This window comes from Toxotes jaculatrix, chromosome 19, assembly GCF_017976425.1.
Source record: "Toxotes jaculatrix isolate fToxJac2 chromosome 19, fToxJac2.pri, whole genome shotgun sequence".
In the NCBI taxonomy this organism is placed as follows: Eukaryota; Metazoa; Chordata; class Actinopteri; family Toxotidae; genus Toxotes; species Toxotes jaculatrix.
The window spans coordinates 14,460,229-14,486,932 of NC_054412.1; the positions used below are offsets into that span (position 1 = coordinate 14,460,229).

At 41.8% G+C, this 26,704-nt stretch overlaps 1 protein-coding gene across 4 annotated transcripts in view; it reads right to left on the reverse strand.

Annotated features, from left to right (window-relative positions):
* Positions 1 to 26,704, reverse strand: part of LOC121199355 (1-phosphatidylinositol 4,5-bisphosphate phosphodiesterase beta-4-like) — a 68,705-nt gene that overhangs the window by 25,024 nt on the left and 16,977 nt on the right. For all 4 annotated transcript variants that reach the window (XR_005896444.1, XM_041063957.1, XM_041063956.1 and 1 more), the window contains 9 exons: positions 13,620 to 13,717; positions 8,703 to 8,783; positions 7,942 to 8,001; positions 5,199 to 5,342; positions 2,030 to 2,109; positions 1,845 to 1,898; positions 1,640 to 1,721; positions 1,419 to 1,519; positions 844 to 901 (listed from right to left, as the gene is read on the reverse strand). Coding sequence is in view for 3 of the 4 variants with exons in the window: in XM_041063957.1 (XP_040919891.1) it covers positions 844 to 901; positions 1,419 to 1,519; positions 1,640 to 1,721; positions 1,845 to 1,898; positions 2,030 to 2,109; positions 5,199 to 5,342; positions 7,942 to 8,001; positions 8,703 to 8,783; positions 13,620 to 13,703 (744 nt within the window). In the remaining variant the exon portion in view is untranslated. The remainder of the gene's footprint in view (positions 1 to 843; positions 902 to 1,418; positions 1,520 to 1,639; positions 1,722 to 1,844; positions 1,899 to 2,029; positions 2,110 to 5,198; positions 5,343 to 7,941; positions 8,002 to 8,702; positions 8,784 to 13,619; positions 13,718 to 26,704) is intronic.

Below are 26,704 nucleotides of genomic sequence, written 5' to 3' on the forward strand. Positions count from 1 at the left end.
TTAATGCAACGTGGGACAAAGTGCTACCAGCGCTCATTTCCAGATTTCTCATTTCCATATTTGGACGAATACATTTTCTTAAGCTAGTTATTCTAAATCACTGTAGTTGCTTTTAATAGCCTAGTGATCGTGCCCTTATTTAGAAAGCACTGAAGGATAAACAGGATGTAACAAACAAAATTTCATTGTAACAAGAAACTGTGAGCCACACTAAGAGGCGCAGTGGTAAAGTGCTTAAAAGTGAGGAAGTCACACATGTTGAAGGGTTTCGAGGCAGCACTACATTAGTAAAACAACAGCATCCCAAACATCACAATGCCACTGCCCACTCAGTAAACCAGGTGGGAATCAATCTAACCAAAGCTGTGGCTCTACTGGCGGGTCCAGAGCATGATGCACAAGACTGGGCATAAAGTAGCACACGCGCAGCTAAACAGCGGAGGGACTAAGCAGGTATTCAGCCACAAAGAGCACACACAAAGACAGCAGGAAACAAGATGAGCCAAGCAGGAAGCAACAGCACGGAAACCTCTACCCTCCCGTTGCCATGGCAACACCAATCAGACACAGGGAGGCAAGCCACGGTAGGGAGAAGATGGGGAACAGGATGAGGGCGGGCATGCAGAACAGGGTAGTTGGTTGAAGTTGCCCTTGCAAGCTGACTGGAAGTTAAATATTCTGTCCGTCTCATTAATGGAGTTTTAATGAGGGTCGGCTGATGTGCAGTCTGTGCCGGAGGGCAACTTCCTCCCGGAGCAGGATGGGGGTAAAGCAGGGGAGTTGCAGAGAGGGGCACGGGCAAGCCAAATACACACAGAAGTTAATGAATGATAAAGAGCTTACTTCATTCAGAAAGCTGACTAACTGGTCTACAGTTAAATAATCAGTTTTGTTCCCATTGCTGCAAAGGAATTAATTAGAAAAAAAAAAACAAAAAAACAAATGTTATGCTTCTTAAAAACAGACACCCCTCACAGTCATTCACAAAGTCAGTCAGTTAAAATTAGAAAGCAGTCTTTAAAGAGGATCATTCTTAAATGTTACACTTTTAGTAACAACATGTTAATCATCACTCCGTTTTAAATGTTGTCATTAGGTTGAACATAATTAATGTTGAACTGTGGAAGCAGGTTAGGCTGTCCAGACACAGTTAGTGCAGCAGGCGCAGAAACATTTGTCCTGATTATTTCCAACAAGATGCAGTAGCTCACACTTGGGGGAATATTTCAACAGTGGATACCATTGTCCTGTTTAGGCCCAGGGTAACGTGGGCACAAGTGCAATGCAAGGGTATTACTGTAAGTTGTTTGTTTGGAAGATTTATTATGTTTCATTATTTTTGAGATACAAAATAAGTTAACATTACAGTTACAGGTACAAAAAAAGAGACAGCAGGCAGGTTAAAAAGTGAGACTCACATTTTCTTGAAGAGTTCCTCTATGTCTGTGCGAGGGCAGATCTTCTGTGTGAGCGCGTAGAAAATGTCAAAGGTGAAATCCGACGGTTCAATCTCATCGTTCTGGGGATGATAAGCAAATTTGCCAACCGTTAATGTGAAAACTATTTACTGACAGTTTTAACAGTCACAAATAGCATAAATCCATCTGACCACCACAGTGCACAGTCAGTGCTGCCTGACCTTTCCACTGGGAAGGCCCAGATCCTTCAGAGCCTGAAAAATCCCCTTCTCTGTCTTGCCAGATGCAAAGGTCCGTGTAATGCTATGAAAGAAAAGGAGAGAAAGACAGAACAGCCGAAGAGTAAAGATGAGTGGATTGTACTAGAATAAAATGGATTCTGGCAGAAAATGGCACAGACAAAATACCCCATTAATTTACTCGTACCCTCTCACAGGAATCTTCCCATTCACGTTGGTCAGGAAGCACATTCTCATCCAACTAAATGAGACAAGGACATGAGCTGATTTAGAGAAAAACAATACTGGACGTAAAACTGTTTAGAGCACTGCTCCAAACATAGAATTAAGGTAATTAAGACATGTGGAAAGTGTGCGGCGAAATGCACTCACTGTTTCTTGAGGCAGGTCATTGGACAGACGTTGTTGGCCTTAAAGTTGTGAATCACTGACCTCAAACCCTCGATCCATTTCTGCAAACAAACAAGCGAAAGTATTCAGGACACACACGCAGCCTTATCCTCTAAAAACACACTGACCAACAGAGGCCCACATATACACAGCAACCAAGAGGGTATCCAGAAGTGGGTGTTAGTGTTTAGAAGTGAATGTCTTTGGGGAAATAAACACAAGCAAATGAATTGCCTCTTAATTCTCACACACGGGCGAGTGTTTGGACAGGACAATCAGGAACACACGCACATACACACGCATGAAAACATACACACAGGGATAAACACAGTGAGCTGTTTTCAAGGCTACAAGCGGTGGAAGAAAACAAATAAGCTGGAGGAGGCCTTGTAACTTTATATGAATACTCTGCTGACTGCATCGACAGAAACAACACTGAGGATGGTAATCTGGGCAATTTTGATCCTCCTGGCTTCCCGTCACTGGATGTCTCTGCTTCAAACTCTCCCTCTTGATGCTCCGTCTCTCCTCCAATTCCACAGAAAATGATTACTGACGTCATTATAAAAACATGAAACAACAGACCAGGGTGCAGCAAAGGTAGTCTGCTTGGGCCTGTGGTGACCGTGAAGCCGTGTGTGTGTGTGTGAGCGTGTGTCTGCTGATGTAAATAACTCTGTCATCTCCCGAGGTCTGCTAGTTAGAGCCACCCGCACGCTGGGAGGTGCTGATGGTATCATGGTGTGTGTCTGTGTGCACGTTTGTGTGTGCGCGTGAGAGAGAGAGAGAGAGGTAAGGGGGACCGAAATAGCAGTGCTTTAAACTGTAGGGGACGAGGGCGTGTACCTGGATCTGTGTGTGTGTGTGTGTGTGTGTGTGCTTCAACCATCAGGCCTCTCTGCTGAAGGCTGTTGCACAAATATCATTGGCAGCCCTGTGGCAGTGAGCTCTCCGGAGCGCAAACATAATTTGTAACACCCATCGCCACAAAAACACCCTCTCATGGGAACGGCATAAACACCAACACTGCGGTGCCAAAGCAGCTCTGTGCTCACACAACACATGCATTTTCAAACTGGTTAGAAACTGGCTGCGGTTTTGAATCCCCAAGTCATTTTTTTTTGTCAGAACTGACATCTTTTAATACATTACTTAAAAATATTATTATTAAGCCTAGCACTATGCTGTGACTTTCAATAATTATGGTTGTGTTGTGTCACTTCCAGTGGGCTCCCTTTTACTTTTCTCAGCACTTAAACTATCATCCTAGACTAACAACAAATTTGGACTATAAATCCTGTGTGAGTTTACATAAATTCACTCCTTATTTTCATCAAAAACTCTTTCCATGTCATTTATTCTGGATTCATTGAGCTAGCTATCTGGCAGACAAGGCTGCCAGGCACTCACTCGAGGTTGTCGAAGTGCTTTTTCTTGTTCTGGCGTTGTGTCTTTCAGTTACTGCCAAGCCTTTTTGGGCCACAATGGATTTTGTCACTAAACAGAAGATACAGTAGCTGACTTTTACTGTCGTCATTAAGTCTCCTTTGCCTTAAAGCTGCCTGTTATCTCAGGAAATAATCCTAACATATAACAGAAACAGAACAGCAATGTTGGATAGTATTTTATGTTTTTGCCAACAAAAGCCATGAAAACACCAAAAACCCAAATGAAATGGATTCGATTAACAAGTACTGCCTGTGTAGCTGGAGCTTTAAATTGAACTCATTCCTCTGTGCTTTAGACCTCTGTTTTTATTTTAAAACTATTTTAAAAATGCATCAGTGAGCCACACTAATGCACTGGGTGACATACTCCACAGTTAACAATGAACATGGGCATGGCACTTTATTTTGAGTCAATTCCTCACACATCATCCCGCTGCCATAAATACTCACCAGCACACCAAATGGATATTAATGTGCCTCTAAAAATAGCCCCTTACAAATGAGTACTGTTTTACAAAACCTACAGTGCCCAGCTGTTTTAGGAAAGCCTTTTATAAAAGCTGTATATTTATATTCATTTTAAAAGATTTAAGTCTTTAATTGGAACAACTGGGCTTAGAGAGCACCACAGACAGGAAAGGGAAGTCGGAAAGATTTGAGAACTATTATTGACCATTTCTGAGAATTTGTTGGAAAATGTAACACAATGCTAGCCTTGTTGTTTAAAAAATAACCAACACTGGCTTTACAGCATTTCATTTTGCCACCAGTGACACTGCATTTTTTGGTGCATCTAAGTGGTGTCATCCAGATCAATTCAGGCCCAGAAAACATTTAATCCACATACAGAGCTGTGTATTGTGAGCTGTACAGAGTGTGTCTGAACGTTTGCCAGCAGGGGTCAGCAACAATAACGTCTGCTGACTTCTCTGAGAGAGAAAGAGAGAGAGGGATTTACAGAGGAGAGGGTGTCATTTGTCTGAGCCCCAAACGGAAAGGAAGAGATGAGTGAGACAGAGGAGAGAAAGGTGTTTCTCTACTCAATCAGCCACTCAGAATTCTCTCAGAGCTCTTTCCTAGATGAGTGGGAAGGAGAAGAGAGAGGGAAAGAAGAGAGAGAGGAGACTAAGAGCAAGACAAAAAGGATCAGAAAGTAACAGCGAAAGCAGGAGTGCAGGAGTAACCCAGTGAGAGAGAGAGATGAGGTGAGGCAGGGAAAAATGAGTCATTCTAAATGTGTCTATTTATCACAATAAACAAAGGTCAGCTCTGCCGAGTGTAGGAGTTGGCATATGAACCATTCACTTGCCAATTTGCTTTGTTTCTGAATTAAATATTTGCTCTGTCTGGGTGTTCTTTTAGCCTCTATACATATTATGGAAATGTTGAATGAATAAGGGGGGGTTACTCCACGTGCTAAGAAGAGTTTACGTTTACAAGACGTTCATTGAAATGTTTGCCTCAACTGCATCTTGGGGCTTTGAGGAGTTATGCTGAGGTTGTAGCATATTTGTATGCATTACCATATTAGTTAGGACCAAAATCAAGAATGGGTATGTTTAGATCTATATATCAGATCACATATCTATATATGTGTGTGAAGCAGATACACAGAAGGACAATCCTCTTTCAGAAGGTAGTGTACATAGCAGTGCTACTTGAGCAAACACTCTGAAACAAACACACTGAATGGATATATTTACCCTGGCTGTGTCTGGGTTCTCCGCCACCATGAACATGAAGTTCAGGTTGACCAGGTCTGTGCCGCTGCAGATGCAGATGATACACCCCTCCAAGTCGGCCTCCGTCTTTCCAATGGCCTCGAATGATGACAAGATCTTTGGGTCCTGAGAAAGCAAAACGGTTTTACTCGGCAGATAAACAAGAAACTAGGAGATAAAGCCATGGTGTGAAAAAGGTGTATAATAATCTCAGGAAAAGGTGTAAAAAGTTTAAAATAATATTAGAAACTAGAAAAGAGTTAGTAGAGGGAATGGAAAAACTCAAAGGCAGGTCTTAATCACCTACTCTGGTATTACTGCAGTAAAAAAAATCACAGACAAGAAAACACAGAGGTAGAGGAGCTTAGAGAAAAGGATGTTGAAATGTTTATTGCTGTTGTGGAAGAGCCCCTGGACACATACTGTATAATATACAGTTTGTGTTATGCTCAGCTAAAGGCGGACACAATGCATATCCATTAAGGATTAAAATACAAAATTCTAAAGAAATCTTAGCTGCTAAAACTCATCCCAACGATGTGACAGATCATCAAATAGTTTGACTCAGTCCAGATTTGGATGTGTTCAACACTACTGGAAAGCAACACTTTAGACACCACTCAACTGGAGCAGATTGGAGGAGGTTAGCTGAGATGGCGAACAGGGAAGTGAACAGGGCCCTCACTGTTGTCAAGTGGTGAGTAACACTGTGTAACTCACATGTATTGGAATGCAGCAATAACCCCCCCCAACAGGTATTACTGTTGGTGCTGCTGTCACATTGACTAGAACACTTTCCGTTTTCCTCAGAGCCTCGAGACTACCAACACAAACACTGGGTATGAAACGATCATCACGACTTTGGAAGGCACATTTGCTGAAGAGGTAAAGGGAAACTGTCATAGTTTTGAGTATTGCTTTATGCAAACAAGTTATTACAGCAGTGCTGTGATGAGGACAAAGTCAAATACCCAATTGTATTAACAAGTAGGCAGGATTTGTTACTTATCTAGAAGACATAATGCTAACTGGAAGTCGGTTTGGAAACCCCTCAAGTCCCAGAGCTCTCTCCATTGAATTAATCCCCATTCGTGGTTCACTCTTGTTTATCTTGGTTTCTATCACTCTCTCTCTCTCTTTGCCTTCTTAGCCTCCTCCAACAACCAGGCTCTATTCCTTTTGCCGGGTAGAGTTTCCAGATTTACTCTGGCTGTGTCACCATCCACCATTTTCACTCCCTGGGGAAAGCTACTGATTGCTAATGGGGGAAAAAAAAGCACTATCCTCTTCCTATTTGGGTTGAACAATGGCAGATGCACTTTCTTTGTGCTGTAAGTCGAGCCTTCGTGTTCCCGGAAGATTTCGTACACGATCGCAGACAGAATTGCCCAGTGAAAGCAAGGCTCATAGGAAACCAATCTTAAACTACAGTTCTCACCACAGCTCAACCTGAAATGATGGCAAACTTCAGTTCAATCGCTGAAACAGAAAATCCATGAAAACATTCTCTCACTATCATAAACACAGCATGACTCCTCCTTCTCATCTTTCCAATCAGATTTCAGTCTGCTACCATCGTCACCGTAAAGGTAGTAATGCATTTTTGTTATATGATTGAATTAACAGCAACAGGCAACAGGCTCTGCTGTTTTAAAACCCCAGCCAGCAATCATCCAATGCCATTCATCTTTTCTCGCTCATTGGATTATCTGAAACAGCTCTCTGAGCTTGTGTAACCACGTTAACCTCTGAGGAGAAGCGCTGCTATCAGGCGCTCTTAGTCTGCTTCTTCCAGAACAGCATACAGTGTTTGAACAAACAGGAGGAGCTGCTATCAGGCTGCAGAATCTGTATACGTGCCCTTACACATGTACATACACACACGTCCACACAGAGGACCAAACAAACAGATCCCCTCCTGCAGTCAACAGTACATTCACAACCAGGTTATGTACACAGCAAACACAAGTGGCTTTTGTCAGGCCTCTGACTTTTAATGGCTTGACAGGTTTGCATCCTAATTAGAGGCAGGCATCCACATGGGTATTCCCGTAACAGCTTTCATAATTCATCTGGTCCGCACAATGCCAAATACTGCGATATAATGTTGCAGAAAATGCAGAATAATGCAGCTTGATGGCCCTTTTGAGCTATTTCAGGATTAGAATCCTATTACACGATAAGGAAAAGTAATTCTGATAGAGACAGAGCGTCTCTTATCTGTGAGCTTTTGATCCCATAGAGTGAACTTCTTAACCCAATGGTTCTCTGACAGCCCATCATTATAAGGCTGGAAGCACAGTTTTTCATTAGTCCTCTCTGGGTCAAAAGCACAAACCAGGGCTGCAAAATAAAATAAAAAAAAGGTTTCAGATACAACCTGCGGCTAAACCCAGCCACAGTTGTATAAATATTGATGAGTTAAATATTTCATGTTTATGTTCTCCAAGTGCCCCTGGTGAATCTGGTGTTTGAGAGAGAAGCTTGGCAGTGAGAACTCAGCCGAGAGTCCCAGATCAGTCGGTCGATCGATAGAATACACTGCTGAAGCCTTGGCTAATTAAAGAATGAGTAACGTGCCTGACGCTGCAGCCTCCTTAGATTTTACCAGGACTGTCACCGTGGGAGCTGGAGACTGAATGGTGGGTGGGTTGGGCAGAGAGCTTGAATGTTGTGGAGGCAGAAGCGAGGAAATTGTTTTTTTTTTTTTTTCCTGAGGTCTCACCTTTGGGACGGCACCAACGCGAATACTGTTGATGAGCGAACACTCGAGCACCTGGCCTTCCTGCAGGAGAGACGCACAGATAGACAGATACAGAGAGAAAGAGACAGAGGAAGAGGGAGGGATGACATTAGGCGAAGAGGAGGACAGAGAGGGATGGAGAGAACATTAGGAAAATAAGACAGATGGCTCACATTGTATTTTGTTTGTGAATTTTTCAACTAATTCTAATACTCAACATGTAGCAGCAACACCACAACAACAACCTTTCGGCATCTGATAAGTTATTAACATGGGTCATATTGACCCAAATATGACTAATATCTCCACATCTGCCTCATAATCAAGTTTTCAGTACCATCATATTTTCTCTTTTGTATATTGGGAATAATGATATTGACACCCTTGGGTTTAATTCACAAGTTTGATTCTCAGTGAGCCAATGCTGGATAACCTCCACCCACCAAAATATTCAACACATTTCTTATGTCCTGGTAATAAAACTGTGTTGAACTGTTTGCCTCCAGACCTCCTGAAGTAAAATTACTTATTGTAGTACAGCAGTAGAATGGAGCTTAGGGTGTTTCTGAGTGGCATGTTTTAAAGATATTCCTGAAAACACCAGGAGATACATCTCTTTTCTGTGGACATCTAGGTGCTGTCTCCTGCTCATAACATATCCTGAACATATCCTGTTTTTTTTTTTGCATGACCTCTGTAGCAGGCAAGAGAATACACAAAAGGTGTAAATGTGAAGGTCATACCTTTCCCTCGCTCTTCCAGGTGATGAAAAAGCCATACTCGTCCACCCTCATCTGACAATTGGGCTCAAAGATGTACGGGTCCTGCAGAGAACAAAGAAAAAAGATTTTTTTTTTTTTTATAAGAGAGGGGGCTTCATCAGTCATAGGGTTTTATTTGACATTTCGAGACATTTAACAGCCAACCTCTTTAACACACAGGGCTTATGCAACCAGACAAACACATGTAGCTTTAATTCATTTTCTAAGACACGCGTGTCTGCTAAAGGACACACACAAAAACTCATGGATCCAAAGTATACACAAATACACTTAGTATGTACACATGTGGCGTGCAGAGGAGATGAAACCTATTGCTAACGCAAACACAAAGTGAGATAAATGTGACTGCCATGAACTGTTAAATACAAACATCATCTGACTGGAACACAGTGTTGTCCATTAGCGACAGGGGACGACCCTGGGAAAGATGCATGCGTCTGTCTGTGTGTGTGTGTCTGTACATGTTTTTCTGTGTTTGTATGGACCCATTTTGGTTCAAAATCATTGCTGTGAGGACATTTTGGCATTGTGAGGACAACTTGGGTGATCCTCACAACAGTGGCAGTACAGTCCAAGTGTGTTGGGTGAGCTACTATTATGCTACTGTGCTGTAGTTCTTCATCTATCAGCTGGTATGCAGCATGCAGCGGCCCCTATTCAGATCTACGGGAGTGTTGGAGCAGAAAATCTAACATTAGCCTGCTTATCTTACCCAAACATTTTTCACTCAATTCAATCAGCTACTGGAAGCTGTGATTGCGCTGATGAATGACTGTGTCAATCGGTGCGTGTTTTTTTTTTTTTTTTTTTCCCACTCAAATCGCACATCTGAGAAGGATAAAACTCAGGAGAGAAAAATAGAATAGGAGATGGCTGCTGGGTCACTCTAACTCTAATATTAGCAATAGGGAACAGTGAGACACAATCACATGCACACACACACACACACACATAATTTATTATTTCAGGATGTTTCTGCCATGAGATACCCTGCTGCAAATAGGACTAAGCTGGCTTGTTATTCGGCTGTTGTTCTTACTGTCCTATCCTGTCATCCAAAACCACCATAAAAACCAACAGAACAATCCTATTTCCATTTAGGAAATAGTGAGACTGCTGTTAAGTGCAGTTAAAAGCTTGACTCTCTTTCATCTGAATTAGGTATGACAGAGGCTTCAGTTGCACATAGGGAAGCCAACTCTATGAAAGAGATGGTCACAAATGAGGCCTGACTGTTAAGAACATGCAGCAGGCTACTGTTACACTATCAGACGGCTTGTTCTTGTAAAGCGTAAGGTTTATGGGAACATTCGGTCCTTCTATACGCAAAGGACCAATTAGCTGGGGACCCATCTCTCTCTGGAGGTGGACAGATAAAGACCCCTGGTTCTGGTAGTTCAGCTCCTTCTCAACATGTGTACATTCGTTCCTAAGTGTCTGGGCAAGTGTAGGTCAGTGTGTGTGTGTGTGTTGTCTGTTGATCCTCTCTTTTATTTTGTTCCTTTCATTTCACGGATTTTTGAAACAGGAACAACAAACACAAAACTGGACTATTCGGAGAAAAAAAATAGCAAAGACCATCTAAAAGTGTTTTTGTGTGCTCTCGCACACACACAGACACAGACACAGACACACAGACACACACACCCACACACACCCACACACACACACACAGGTGAAACATATTCATGGTTACTACAGTATGTATTAACTGTGTTCCAGGGGAGCTAAGCTAAGTAACACACACACACAAAACCTCCTTTGTTTACATCCACATGAATGACCATGGACAGGATGTAAAACACTCACACACATCCAGACTGAGTCATTCACACACACACTCACAGCCTCAAGCATTTAACAAACTGGATCAACATGAGCCATTGGCTGGCTGATGAAAACACAGGATCTGCTGCACGTCATGCCACTGTGTCTCTGGTGCTCAGCAGAGAATGACTTAAATCCTACAACATTCAGCATTTTTTATAATAAAAAAAATACAGGGTAATTATTTTTTATCACTACTTTCCCTGTTTTTTTTTTTTTTTTTAGCCATAATCTCGTTTGTGTTCAATCTAAGTTTCTTTTTTATGGTTGTTATTTTGTTATGTTTGTTGTGTTTTCACAATGCAAGTTATGATAATGCAAAGGGAAAGCAAATACCCTCACACTGCATGTATAATAGGCTTAGGTTGCCTCACAGTCGACTTCAGTATTACCCTTTTCTAATCTTTTTGTTAACAGCGAGAAAATACAGCTATCTTCACTAGGTAAGTCTATTTCATAGATGGGGTGGATCATTTTTGGTGTATTACTGTCAGTCTAATCAATATTATGAACTGATAACAGAGCCAGCCTGTGTACTTAGACTACTATCTACTGGCACCGCATCAAATGTTGTTAAAAATAAACTATTAGAATGAACAAGAAAAGAAACAACACAAATAACTGTTTCTTTTTTTTTTGGCATTTCACCTTTCTGACCTGCTTTTCTCTGCCTCCATCACCTGTATGTCAATATGTGGCTGTTCAATCCCCATGGAAACCAAACATCAGCCAGATCTTAATCATAAGTGACTGATTACCAGTCAGTGAGGCGAGGAATGAAACACACACAGACAGAGGCTCTTAGCGTGACCTCTGACCTTACTGCCTCTGGACTTGTCAAGTGGGGAAACTCGTCTGAAATCTCACTCCAACACAAAAACCAATGAATTATTCAAAATTTATAGGGCATTAAAAAAAAACCCTCCCACAGTACTGCACAGTGGTAAAGCTGAACATAAACAAAAACTTTGTGTCCTGCAAAGAGTGAGAGACAGAACTGGAAAAGACAAAGACAAAATAAAAGCAAGAAAATGGAAAAAAGGAACTGCCAACGCTGGTTCTAGTCAAAGAGAGGAACATTATTATAACAAAAGCATTATGGGTCATGAAAATGGTCTTCCAATCACGCCATGTCAGTTTTATTTTGGACAGACATAATGACATGTAGTCCTGAGAGACTCCAGGTAGTGACTGGGGTCCCCCTATAAAGCTTTGAATTGCACTGACAACTATCTAGGCACACACACACACACACACACACACACACACACACACACACACACACACACACACACACACACACACACACACACACGCACGCACACGCACACACACACACGCACACGCACACGCACACACAAACAGGCACCAATGCTAACACACATGCACATTACCTGTCTCTACCATCTGTCACTCAACGGGGTTTCAGTCAGTGGAGAATGTTTTGTGGAAAAAATCCATGCTGTTTAGCATATTTGCCTGAGTGTGTGTGTGTGTGTCCATGTGAGAAGGACTGATAAAGAGCATGTCTATGTCTGTGGGTGGGTGGACTTGGCGTACGTCATTTCAATCGACGCAGATGTCCCCTGGAGGCTTTGTATTTGCCAGGCAACCGAGCAAGAACTATTCACTCACTTACTCACACACACACAAACAAACAGATACAGAGGATGAAAGGGCTTTGTGAAGGGGCGTCATTAGTACTCCGTGTTTATAACAACGTGGAGTAACATCAGCCATAGGTCAGAGGTTAACGACCAAAATCCCAATTAATTAATGATACCTCCAGTCTTTTTCCCCTCAGAGATTGACTGGTGTTAACTGCCATCAAGACTTAATCAATTCTTGCCTTTACTCTTCAGATAATAGAAAGGACAATATCAGCAATTAGCGTTAGGAATAAAAATGTTTCATTAATAACAAAATGAAGTGGTTCGAGGGCAGTGTTATGTCCCAGCAGACAACATTAATTTTAACCTTTAAGGTGACTGGCACAGGTTGACCTTATTACCATTTGTGCCAGTCCTGACCCTGTCCTGTCTCAGCCTGGCTCATATCCACAGTGGCAACGCGCTGAGGACTTTCTTCAGAAGCATGCCGGCCCAGTTTCATGGCTCGCTTTGACATGGCTGTGGATTTGATGATGCCTTTCCCTACGCTCTTTCAAGTTTTCTTCTCTGCCTAAGAGGGATCCTCCTCCCCTCGCTGATGTCCATATAAACGGAGAGGACTGAGGGGATTTCCTGATGTGTGCAGGGGTGTGTGTACGTGTGTGTCTGTGTGTGTGTGTGTGTGCGTGCGTGTGTGTGACACACTTTGCCTTTGCTCTGCAAATGTCCTAGCTAAGTGTCCTGATTAAGTTAGTCAGAGGAAACGTGGGCAAAAAGACAGCAAGATACATGGGGTCATATACGTACAGACACAGACAGAGCAAGATATTTGGTGTTGCTATTAAATATCTGCCTAAATCTTTTATTTATATTATATCAGTAATGGATAGAAGGGCCATTCATTTGCTTATGATTGTGACTGAGCAATAATTTAATATCACTGTCTTAAAAATCTGTTTTTTTTGCCCAAAATATTTTTACAGTGATTTATTTATATTTTTAGCTCAATCTTTTGGTGTTCATTATGTTGTTTTAATGTTCATCAATGAAGAATTTTTATTAATGGTCTATGTCAAAATAAGGAACACGCTCACTCACTGAGATCACTCACAGATAATTGTCTCAGTGTGATGGTCAAGACGCTCAGTGGACGTGCAGCAGACGAGCAGTCGCCATGGCAAAGCATCCTAATGAGGCTGATCAATGTGACCTGCCTACAGCTAGAGATCTGACTACAGCTATGATGTACCAGGTTATAAACGCAAACGCCTCTGCTCTGTTGTGTGTGTGTGTGTGTCACACAGAATGCATCAGAAAATGTCCAACTCTAACCCCCTAACCCGTAAACAGATTAGCATAAACAGATTAAAAGGCTGGCTATTCTATTTTTATTTATTTATTTAGAAAGCTCATAGGCAACAGAGAAATGTGTCATTTTTACCTCATCAAACCTGTCGAAGGAGGCGCCTTCCTGCATGAACTCAGGCAGGTGCTTCTGCCAGTTGAACTCGTAGGACTTTGTCATGGCTGCTCACAAACCTGGGACACAAATGAAGGAGCGATAGACAGATACAGTGAGAAAAAGAAAGAGAGAGAGAGAGATTCACTGTTTTAATATTTGATTGTGGGGTATAACAAATGATCTTTACATTCACAGCAATGTAAGTCCTTTGTGTATAAAGGAAAGAAAGCGGTGCATTCTTCACCTCTCAAACTGTGTTATTATAAGCTATACAGGACTCATTTAGGAAAGAAATACAGCTGTAGTCATTTTGCTATTTAATGCACCAGTTTCACTTTAACAAAAAACACTACAGAAAAATCAACTCATTGAGTTTCTGGTCAGATCTTTCCAGTCCTAAAGCCCGAGCCTCCCCATGCGTTCTCTTGCAACGGAGATGTGGGCTCTGTACATCAGGTAGTGTGATTTAAACTAAGTAACGACTTATAAAGTGACAAGATATTTGGCTAACCTTAGTCTAGAGTGCAAAGACATTTATGAACATTTCTTGAAAGCAGAAACAAATCAATCACCACAGACATTAAATCTGATTTTTTTGGCTCCTAACCACAATCTCTTGGTTGCACAGTTACTGAAAATATTTTGCACCACAACACAGCCTTCCTCCACTACATCTCTAAACACATAACTTATTCAGCCTCAGAGTACAATGTTTTAAGCATACAGCAGACAGACATTGCTGTATGCTCTAGAAACCAACAGACAAAAATCAAAACCATGCAATTCTAGGACCATTTTTTAAAGTTTTAGAATGTTTATCTTAGCTTTGGGCATGGTAAACAAAAATTTGCCTATGTGACATGCAGTGAGACATCTCCTACATAGCTATAATGGGAACAACTGCTGCGAAAGATGCCGAGATACCACATCCTCCACCTGTGGGCTCACTACGTCTTACTGTAAGGGAGCCGTAATACGCACGGGATAAGCAGACAAAGCAGGATGAGGGAACATGGGGTGCACCACATCATCAGAGGATAACCCCCCCTGGGTGGGAGTGAACAACACAGGTTGAGCACATCTGACAGTTGAAAAGTATCACAGGGTGGAATTTTCCACTAAGTCTACTTTTATCTCACACTTGGCCTGAAACGGTCTGGATGTGCACTGTATTCCTCCTCAAACACGAAAAGAAAAATCAGGCTTGATTCATGTGACACACCTGCACGTGTATCATCACGTAAGATATCCAGGCTCAGGGAGGGGAGGGGGTCCTGACAGGAAACTGTAATATTGTTGATGACACCAGCCAAATATAGGCTCGCCTTACGTCAGCCTCAAATGTGTCAGGCAAAACTGAGAGGGAGAAGTGCACTTGAGAACGTGACATGCTATGTATAGTCTAATTGCTCAGCCAGTATTAAGTCATTATGGGAATACTCTGAGGTGTAATTCAATCGTGATTAGGTAGTCTTTTAACTTATAGGGCTAAGATTCCTTTGTGATAACAATTACATACTGTATATACAGAAAATCACATACAACACAACAATCATATACTTTCCATGGATGTAATCCCAAAGATATTCTGAAGTTGTGATTTATTAATGTCTCCACTATAAGTTTTACTGGTGTAAATATCCACCTGAATGTCTGTGTGTGCGTGTAAGCACCCTGCAGAAGGTGCAAGGATTGAAATCCCACATTTCATGCAGAAACCACCCTTTTTCCTCCCAGGGATAAACAGAGGGGAGCTGGATGCTGATGGGTGAGATGACAAAGATGGAGACAGAGGAGGGGGCGATACAGAAAGAGAAAGAAATCGAGACAAACAGAAATACAGTGTTAGAGAAAGATGAGGGGAGAGAAAGCGATAAAGCCACAGGGAAAATGAACAATCAAAGAGACAAATAAGCGAGAGGTAGCAGAAAATAACAGTGCACTAAAAGCAAGAGCCAGATATAAAGCCGGTACAAAGAGGTGAGAGACAGAACGATGGAATATAGTGATGAGAGATGAGGAGAGAGCGCCAGGGGTGGGCAGAGAGAGATGGACGAGCGAAACAGCTGTGTGTGACAGAGGCTGGCTGGAGAGGCTGGGGGGACAGGGTGGTGAGTACAGCAGGAGGGATGTCTGCTTTTGATGTGGGGAACACAGATCAGAGACAACATCAACAGCGGCTACAGAAAACTACTGGCTAGGTGGGCTACAGTCCACCCCCGGCATGACAAATGCAGATGAAGCAAGGGTTTAGAGATGTCTGTAGGCCGTCATTACGAGAACACAGAGTGATTCAGAAAGACTACACAATTATACAGCGGCTAATAAGAGCTAATCTCACCCCGACATGCAGGTTCATTAATTGATAGAATTACTCTTGATACAGTGGGTGGACCCACCAGAATATCTGAAAGCATACTACAATAAGTCCTTTCATTTGTTGCAAAGATTAGCACATTTTTGGTGCCAAATACGTCACAGCGCTATAGGAGATGTAGCTGCCAGGCCAGGTCAAAAAAAACAAAAAAAACAAAAAAAACAAAAAAAAAAAGGGGGGGGGGCCAACACCATCTGTGGTGTCCTACCAGGGGACCATAACACAGACACACACATCCTGTCAGGGGAATGAAAACACAGATGCACACTTCCTGTGGAGATTAAGAACTGAGGGCAGGCAGGGCGCCAATAACACAAGTCACAGAGAGACAGAGAGAAGGCTAGTATAAATAGGCTGCACCCTGTCCAGATTTCTTAATAATATTAAACCCAATCTCAAAGAAATGTTATATGTTCCCAAATCAAAACTATTCAGATAGGACAAATCACATATCCAATTTGGACTAACTGGGTTGTGCTGTCCTGTCTGATGTTAGCCTAGATCTTGCCACTTGCAACAGTATGCATTAGATAACATTTTCCTCAGCGGGATGAAATCTGTCCAATAGCAGAACGGCACGCTGAGGTTCTGTAAGGCCGTGCCAGCGTGCACACTGGGCCTCTGAGCTCCTGGACGTGTGAATGTGCACGTGAGGAGCCGAGGGAAGCTGAAGGAAGCGAGTGAGGTCCGAGCCCCCTGTCCAACCCCTGACAATGAGATAATTACGATAGATAGGAGCCCCGTGAGGCACGCTGTTCCCAGCCTCCTCATCTAAAATGGCAGCTAGGGTAACACCCAGCGGTCCCACACCTCATAAACTAAAATTAGGCTACAGCTACATCAGTCAGCCAGCGGTGGAAGGGTTGACTGGGGACACACTCAAACGGACACAAGTGAACAACACACACGGAGTGGCACATATGACATGGCTGAGACAATAACCAAAATCATCCTTTAGCGCATAATCCACAACAAGTATTAAGCAAAGGGGTTCAACATTAACAATAAACCATTTTGCAGCTCAGTCTACGTGAAACTACAGGAAATTGAGTGGAAAAACAAGCCTTTTCGTAAGGCCTGTTTTTACACTTCATTTGATCTTACAGCACACATCATCACCTGATGTTTTTAATGTGCATTCATGTAAAATCTGACCCCATCCAATCCATCTGAGCTCATGTTTTGGAAAATACTGCCGCAGACATGAGGATCACCAAAGGCTTATAAAAGTACTTCGCCTCTGCAAAATCATCTGGATTTACAAGAGAATCACAGGAGTTTCATTTTCAAATAAACCAGATAAGTTCTTATTCAGAATCTCAGAAACCTGAATTGGCTAAGGGTTAGAGAAGCAAGTATGCAACTGGAAGGTTTGCCAGATCTCAGACGGGTAGGATTAAATCTGGGTGGGAAAAGTGAGAAAGCAGCACTTGCCCCTCCCTCATCGACACCACTGTGGCGCCCCTGAGCAAGGCCTTTAAGCCCAACTGTGCCAGTGGAGCTGCACAGTGGCCAGGCGGCCAGACTGTGGTTGTACTTGGCAGTTTCCAGGTGTGAATGTGTGTAGGAGGGCTTTTCTGTAAAAACAAGGCTGCCCTGAGTATATAAATGCATAAAAAAAATTATGGGCTTCAATACCAACATTATTATTACAATGAAACTTGGAATATAATAATAAATCAAACTTATTCTGCTCATTACTGATTTTTCTTTTACCTTGAATGTGGCCTTGATTAGTATAAAGCCAGAACACTATGTATGTGCAATACTGTAAACCAGTTAGACACTCAAGCATCACTAGTCTATTAGGCTAAAGCTTCCACTGAACCCTGATTCATAACAGCTGAAACAGCACTGAACAGCTGAGCTGAAAAAAGAAATCTACCCCACCCATAGCAGACAAAAACATTAAAACTATTTAAATTCCAGTTAAACATAATTTTCCCACCGTCTTCTCCTTTTGTAGCCTCAGAAGTAGGAAAAACAGTGTTTCTACTCTCAGCATCAGACTCAATGTAAAACAGCTGGTAGGACTTAGAGCAAAAGATAAATGTCATGTATACGGGGGTCCTCATCTTGCAACTTGACAACGATTCCTCAGGTGCTTACCGTCTGACCATATATGGCCTAACTAAAAAAAGTTATGTCATAGATTAAGGCTGGACCATGTGCTATTTGCTTTACTTGTGTACATATGAAAGATACAAAGCCCTAACTTTGTATCTTTCAGGACTGACACAGAATAACCTGGCAGGAGAAGTGAAAGACGATCAAAGGCAAGGCTATCTATTTTTACAGTGTAGCATTAAACACAATTTTGGAACTGTTAAGTGTATTTTATTTTTTTCTACTTTTGACAGAGCTGGACTAACTCTTTCTCTCCACTTTATTTTAGTGCTTTGCTATGCCACACATTTCCTGGATCTCTGTACTAGGCACAGAGATGAAATGGTATCGACCATGGGTATGAAAACAAGCATATTTCCCAAAACATTATACTTTAAAGTGCTTTGCAAAGTGGCATCTTGAGACAGACAAATACATATGATGTATAAGTACATCATATTCTTTTGCTACCCATAATGCCAGACTGCAGGCTAACATCCCTGCCATTTAATAAACTGCAACATTCAACTCATAACCTCCACTTCACTCAAGACCATGCTGGTAACACAGCACTAAACCCATTAGTATTGCTAGTTTAACATCCTTTAAGACCATTATGGGCAGATGTGTTTCAAACTGTATTTTCCTGTCTGTGGCTGTCAGAGCATTAAGGTAGAAAATGGCTAATTAGTGCTAGTGATGTTTACCTGTATTGATTCACCTGACCATTATGAAATAAGATGGAATTATTTTCACTCCAAATGTCATACAAAGCAGCAATGTAGGCAAGAGCCTATGAAAGGTGGTGTTTAATATCAAAAATACTGACAAAACAGAGGCAAAAAAAAACAAGTCCTACTGATCAGTGGCTGGCATTTCACTTTGTCAGCCTCACCAGCTGGAACCTACCACCTGCTCTGGTCTGCACAGGGTGAGCTAGACAAATACACAGCATTCAAAGAGCACACGATGACAAAAGAACACTAATTTTTTTCAGATACTGTTCAGAGTGCAGTTTATCTATGGGCACTCATTTGCACCTATGAGTGCACCAGTTTTAACAAAACATAATTTGCTGCTATCTCACCTCACCCATCCTCCCCCGACTTGACAGTGCCCAGTCACTAACTGATTAGAGCACCTAATAATGCACACCTGCTATCAATACCTCTGATTGATCTACACCAGCATCACATACACAGAAAACACATACACACACAATAAACATGATAAAAGACCACCGTAGCACTAACAGAGCATAACTATGTAAAACAAAAGTATAACTAAACAACAAAATAAACTTGATTTCTGTTATGTGTAAAACCTGACTGAAAAACTGGCAGATTAAGTGAAACACACACACACACACTTTGTTAGTGCTTATAAACAGAGCATAGAGAAAAAGGAAAGAAGCCACATTTTCACTCTAAGATTAAAGATTTGTTCATCGTTGAAAAACAATACAGGGAATCTGTGATACATGTGCATACTGCCTGATTATATTATTTTCACTTGCCTTGGATTCTAGGAACTTAGAAGAGCGTCAGGAGAATTAGGTTTGTTTAAACAACAGCCAAGCTTTGTGTACATACTCTGCACACATACACACACACACACACACACACACACAGTAATGTAATACAGTTTTCAAATACAACTACGGTTCCACACCCACGCTGCTTGGTTGGTTTTAAAATAAAACAAATCATAAAAAGGTGCAAGTCAAACACGTCTGGCATGACAGTAGCATAGTCCTTAATTTTAACGTTTTAAGCTTGGCCTTATGCACAACTCTGTTTTATTGCATGTGTACATATACAGTCACATTACTGCCACACTGGTCTCTAATCTAAAGTGTCCATATGACAAAGTGTCATCATGTCCTCTTATCTATTTGTCTAGGATATTTACCTGATCTTGCATCGATGAGAGTGTGGAGGTGAAGACAGGTAAAACATCACTCTAATCTTCCTGCTTACAGAATTCTCCTAACTTCATAACGACATACTAGTCTAGATAGATGTGCTTCTGTTTTTGCAGTATACCGATACAGAGACACAACTGAAAATACTAAAAAGTATTTGGCTTTTTCATCGCACACACAACACCCATATATGCAGCCTGCTGAGTGGCAAAGAAAGACACAGACGTGGAACATCTCCTGTGCGGACCCCCTTCAACGAAACCATCAATCTTCCTCTCTCACTATTAGGGTCAGAGCAGCCCTCGAGGCTGAAGCCATCTTAGGACACACACATCTACTGACTCACCTACACTGACTCCGTGCAAAACAAATCCACTGCCACAAAGAACTACTTTCTTCATGCCCATCATGTTCAAGAATTGAACTGTCACACAACTGCCAAAGATGGGAACCTGTTTGCTTTGTAGCTCTGACAATCACCTTGTAAGACAGTTAACTAAAAAAACAGAAGTTTGTCAGTCACTCTCTCACTCAAGTTAAAAAAAATCAAAATTCAGAACTGCACAATATATCTGGCATTTTACTTCTGATGCTAGATTTTGTTCTCAGCGGAAGGTCACTCATTCCTGTGCCTCATGTTTTAGAGCACCTTTTCATTTTTGAATACAATAACCGCACATCACATGTGCTGACAGTACAAATGACCATTACTTGCTTCATGACCCAGTACTATCAAACGGAAATAAAATTATAAGTAATATATTCATAATTCTGCTGCATGACATCATATTGCAATTTAAAGTGCATCTTAGGAATGAAAAATTAAACACCACTTTGGCACCACAATTTGGAAAGAAAGCTATGACGCAAGTGACTGTTCCCTACTCCCGCTGTTTTTGGATGAGGGGAGAAAGACAGAGCACGGTTTGGAGAGAGCATGAGAACAGGGAGGAGACTGAACTTTATTTTGTTTCAAGATTTTTCAATGAACTGCATGTCCAGGTTATGGATGTCAAGCATAAATCAGGAGAATAAACTATACTCAGCCAGTCTGATGTGTGCAGAAACACAGATGTCTGTGTGGTTGTTTTACAGCAGCCGGGTGTTTGGTGCACATTACTTAATAAGGTAACCACAGAGCTACCTGCCACAGCCAGTTTCCACTAAGATAAGAACACTTTGCCTTGCTCTGCCTCATCTGTATGCATCGTTCATCTCATTCCACCTCGTCTGCTGCATGAATGCATAAATACCAAAGACAAAGTTCAGCTTAAGGTCTGAAAATTACCAGCATATCACTGTGCTACCGCACAAGTCCCTGTTAAGAGAACAGAGCCCCTTGTGTGCACACATGCAGTAGGGTGCGAGCAAAGGGGAGGAAATGAGAAGAGGCCCAGAGACCAGAGGCATCCCAGCACACTGGTCTTGAGGGGTCATATTTAGGTGAAACCTCAGTGGCCATGTTGTGTTGTGCTGTAATGTAAATGCGACCATCTGTCAGAACAACAGAGGTTGGAAACAGTAACATCCTACCTCTACAACTGCCCTTATAAATTTTAGCTACAATATATCAGAAAGGTTATAGGACACAGTTTGAGGTTTGAGCTTCTGTCATAAAAACTATTAGCTCATCCACACATATTTTTGTTATGTATTATATTGAAGAGGTGCACATAATATTATGTCCATGATACTGTGGCATGTTTCCAGTATTCACACTAAAAGGAAGAGCAAGAGAGAGAAAAAAAAACAGACCTCAGGTCAACTGGTTTAGTTAAACAGTCTATGTTATGACCTCTGGCAAGACAACCACCAACCAGGACACACTGAAAAAAAAAAAAAAAAAAAAAGGACACACATGCACAATATCCTGGAAGCAAACTTCAACAGGCTGCCGCTCTGAGGTGACATTCATTCAAGATCGCAGACACACCACAACATTGTGCTGGTGACAGGCTTGTTCCATTGCATTACCATGGATTAGATTAAACTCTGCCCTATCAAACAGAATCCAGTTCGCAGAAGGGTGTATGTTTGCCCATAGTTTGCTGCACACATCACCCAAACGGTACCCAAGCTGCGAGACACAGGGTAATTTCATAAAAAATACCACTGTTTACACTGGATTAAAAAGTCTTCAATTCAATGAGAGCCATTAGCAAGGAATAAAGTGATTTATAACAGCACCAAGACCTCTGTTTTCTGAGCAAACAGCACATATGGCAGTGAAATCAATGTTGCTATCGCCTGCATCTGTTTTTACATTTCATTTAGTCACTTAACAGACGGGTGGTGTAGAGGGGACAGTGATCGCTGAGTAAACAGGTACTTACCTTAACAAGGATGGAGATCCTGTATGCCTGCGTATGACCTGTGTAAGATCTCCGATTTCACTGACTATTGCTTCTCTCCATGCTCAACTGAAGCCTAATCTAGCAAGCCAACTTGTGGCCAACATGTTACTACACAAAAACCTGGCATGCAGTGAACAGCCTGAGAGATAAGAGTTGCAGGATGCGTGAGTAGAGTGAAAGGAAAAGCTGAATGGTGAAACCAACCGATAATCAGTACTGAAATTCTCTGAAATTCCCTTTTTCGCTCGTTTCAATTGATCCACCTTTGGACTCCACTTTGCTCACTGACTGTTGAGTGTCAGCTGAGGACCCTTTCTGTGGACCCTCCAGCAGTGTGTGACTTTGTGCGTGTGGCTGCACGTCTATGTCTGTGTATGTGTCTCCATGTTTGTCTATGTCCGAGCATGTTTGTGTTTCTAAGTAAGTTTGTGTTTGTCAACCCATATGTGTTTAAGTTTGTTTTCTTTAGCCCACTTTGTCCTCTTAGTCCCAAGAGTAACTAACAGGAAGGTATTTAACTTTTATTCAAAGGATCGTGTTAGCTAACAGGTTACATATGTAGAGTTGTGATGAGGAGACATCATCACAACTCTGGCACATTCAAAATCTTGAAAGAACATTTTTTTCTTATGTCAACAACTGAGAAAAACAAGACTCAGTGGCCTCCCTTTAACTTATTAAAGGCTCCTTGCAGACTTCATTAAAACATGAGTGGATTGCACACAAATCCATCGCAGATGGCACTCGTGTTTATTGTAAATTAACCTGGGAGACACTTCTTCACAGTGAAGAGGTCTGCCGCCTGAAAGGTTTGTTTTTGTCCCGTGACTCATCATAAAGACAAGAAATATTGCAAATGGCTCATGCTTCCTTCGAAAAACGCTACCACAGAAATGCCCTTGAGCAAGGCACACAACACAAGTTAAACAACTGCTTCAGTAGAGCTGTTAATTGCTGGCAAACTGTAGACTGTGTCAGTGTATGAGGCAGCACCCATGTGTGAACGTGTCAAACTGGCAGAAAGCAGCGAGTGAGCATTCTAGTAAATCATGTATGGTGTAAACCTTAACACAATGGATTATGGGAAAATTGCAGGTAAGGAGTGTTCAGTGCTTTTTTTTTTTTTTAACTTTTACACTTCACTCTTTCAGGTTGAGCAGTGTATTAGCAATGCCAGATATAAAGTAACTGCTAGTTAACAGAGAGAAGAAAGAACTTCTAATGTCACTTGGCTAATATATACTTTTCTTGTGAAGTATGTACAAAACTCTGTAATCACCATTTGTTTCTCTGGGACTGTGGATGAGGAAGTATCATGCTGTTGAATGGAAGAATGTCTTTTTCCAAGCCAAATGACCCTCTTCTAACCTCTTTCTTGCCTTTTATAGTTGTGGATCATCCTGCTCACTCAAGCTCCTTGGTCCCGGGTTATATAATTGACTCGAGCCTGGGATGGAAACTGGCCGTCTTTCAGTCACACACACTGACTAGAGTGCCCAACTGTGGTCCGACAGAAGATATTGGCCAATGCAAGCACTTTAGTGTTATTTCCTGAACCCGATGAAGGTCCACAAGCCCAACAGTGGTTAGGGTAGGGACACCCGATGGACTGTCTCCATCTAAATACATTTTCTGTCAAACTTGTGTTCTGCACATATATACTTTTTATTTTTCTACATACATAAATTTTTTGTACATATATGAAATATATGCTTTCTCTATGTCCTTGTAGAGACTATGTCCATGTCACCTCACCATGTGACCAGAATCATGTATTTTTGTCTGATAAAGAGCGGCGGTGCTCGAAATGTCACCAGGTTTTTCGTGGAATCAATTGGAGCCCTGTAGTGTATAAGCCCTTTGTTTTTTATTTTTTCCTCCTTTTCAGCCAAGCACTCACCCTTTTTTTTTTTACTTCAATGTGCATGTACATGTCTAGTTTGCATATACAAGCATGTACAAATAACATTCATAACGTCAGTACCAATAAGACTGTCACGCATTCAAATCGAGCAGTAGGATCTCCCTCACCTAAAAACACAGCCTCTTTGTCAGGTCAGTGGCTAAGGTGCATCCCTAGTAAACAGCAGATGAGGATGTGAATTAGTTCATAAAACACACACCCATAATGGGACACACACATCCACATACTCAAAGAGCTCTATATATAGTCATCCACATCCACCCTCTCCCAAATTGAGTTACACAGAGAATTTAACACATGGCCTAATGGACGGAGCATCCACCTAATAAATGATGGCCTGAAGCCCAAATGATGGATATTAGTTTGTGTGTGTGTGTGTGTGTGTGTGTGTATCAGAGAGAGAGTCTGTTGACCTGAGGGCCAATGACTACCCTCACTGACTCACTGAGGGAACACTGAGGCCCCTCAGAGGGAAAGAGAAGAAGGGAGGGAGGGAGGCGAGAGAGGGGTAAGGGCTGTCCCTGGGTTATCAGCAATCTTAATCAGAGGTATTTAGAGCACTGCATGTTTGACTGTGTGTGTGTGTGTGTGTGTGTGTGTGTGTGTGTGTGTGTGTGTGTGTGTGTGTGTGTGTGTTTAAAAAGGCACTTAGTCAGGGAGTTCCCTGAATGTAATGAGGTAGAGAGGCCCGGCTTACGACACTTAAGCCAACCCTTAGACTAGGACACAGCACTCTGGTCGAAACCTCCCTTGCAATTTCTAAACAGACAGTGTGCTCCTGTTACTTTTGTCTGAGAGTATAATGGGTGCATAAGGAATTTGACGAGGAAGTTAATAAGGGCAGACAAATTACAAGAGAAGAAAACAATACAGGACTAAGACTTTGGCAGTGTGGGGAATCCTCATTTGAGTGATGTAACCTCCGTTTTATAAAGCAGCTGTATGGGAAGAAGAGTCTAAAAATATAACTAGAAATCCTCAATCTTTCCTCTGTGATGAATATGTGTGGCTGAAGCCACCAAATGGAAGATGGAAAAGACCATTTTTCAAGAGCTGATGGTATCCGTGTCTGGTTAATAATAGAAACATCTCACCGGAACACTGGTATTATAAAGACTTGTAGTATATGCAGTCGATTTTGGAGAGTGTGTGGACATGCCATGGGTCAGGAATATAAAAAAAATAGCACAGAGAAAAGTGTATGTGAAATAAGAGCGGGCCTGTGTGGAGCCTAGGTGGACAGCAGCACAAATTGTTGTTCTGATAGACTGATAAAAAAATTCATCTTTAACTCCTCTGAAGTAGACTCAAAAATCTTGTTTCACCTCTATTTTGGTCAAAGTTCTAACTCAAGAAATAACACAGAAAATGTTTTTTTCTGAACACAAGAATTAGGTTTATATTTGCTCCTGTAATCTGAAGAATTTAGGCTTACATTTTCTACTATTTAACATACACTAGTCTGCATTTTCTCCAAACACTGTATGATTCCCTGCTGTGCTGGTCCATAACAGAATCAGTTAATACCGAAAAAGCACTTTTGGCTATTTGACATCCATTTTATAATATTCCCAAAGGCATGTGAGGACAGAGCCAGAATCTAACTTGAGGATTAGTCTAATCTTGGCATAAACGAATTGATGTTTCACTTGGAGGTGATGAAGGTAGACGCAGGGTAAGTTGCAAAAGCTTGTTAATTTGGGCATGGAAGTTAGGTAACTGGCCTTTGCAGAGGGATGCCTGCGGAGGGAAAATACCAAATTATCCCAAAATTACTTTGTTACATCACACACTCTGTGCTGCACTGCTCTGTGTGCCACTGTGCTCTGTGTGTGACGGTCTCATTTAGACCAGATTAGGAGGTCGAAGGTTTGGTTTGCCCAGCTACACATACCCTGTGGAGGGCTGGTCAGGGGTAGGTTTGCCCAAACATGGTCAAAGATACTGAGGATACACATACACACTCAACATGTTCTGGTTGACCTGTTTGAAGTGCTTGAGAAACCTCTGAATTTCATTTGAAAAGGATTCAATTTTCCTCATAAAAACTCAAGCCTCTTGGAATTCACAGTGAAAGTTCCAACGTGTTTGTGCAGGCTACTGCAAAACAGCACAGTGGGGAACTTGGGACCAATGCCTAAAAAAGGATTAAAATGTTCCAAATTAACAAAGCTCAAAAGAAGAAAATCAATTTTGGGGAGTGCACTTTCACATCTGAAATATTAGCCAAAGATTCAGCCCTCCACCCACTCACCATACACTCTATCTCTGAGGGGGGCACAGAGAAATGAGGGATAACCCAGCTATAGAAATGAGTAATAAACAGAAGGTTGAAAGTTTAAGACAAGGAGAACTGGACAAGGGGGGGTGGGGTGAGTA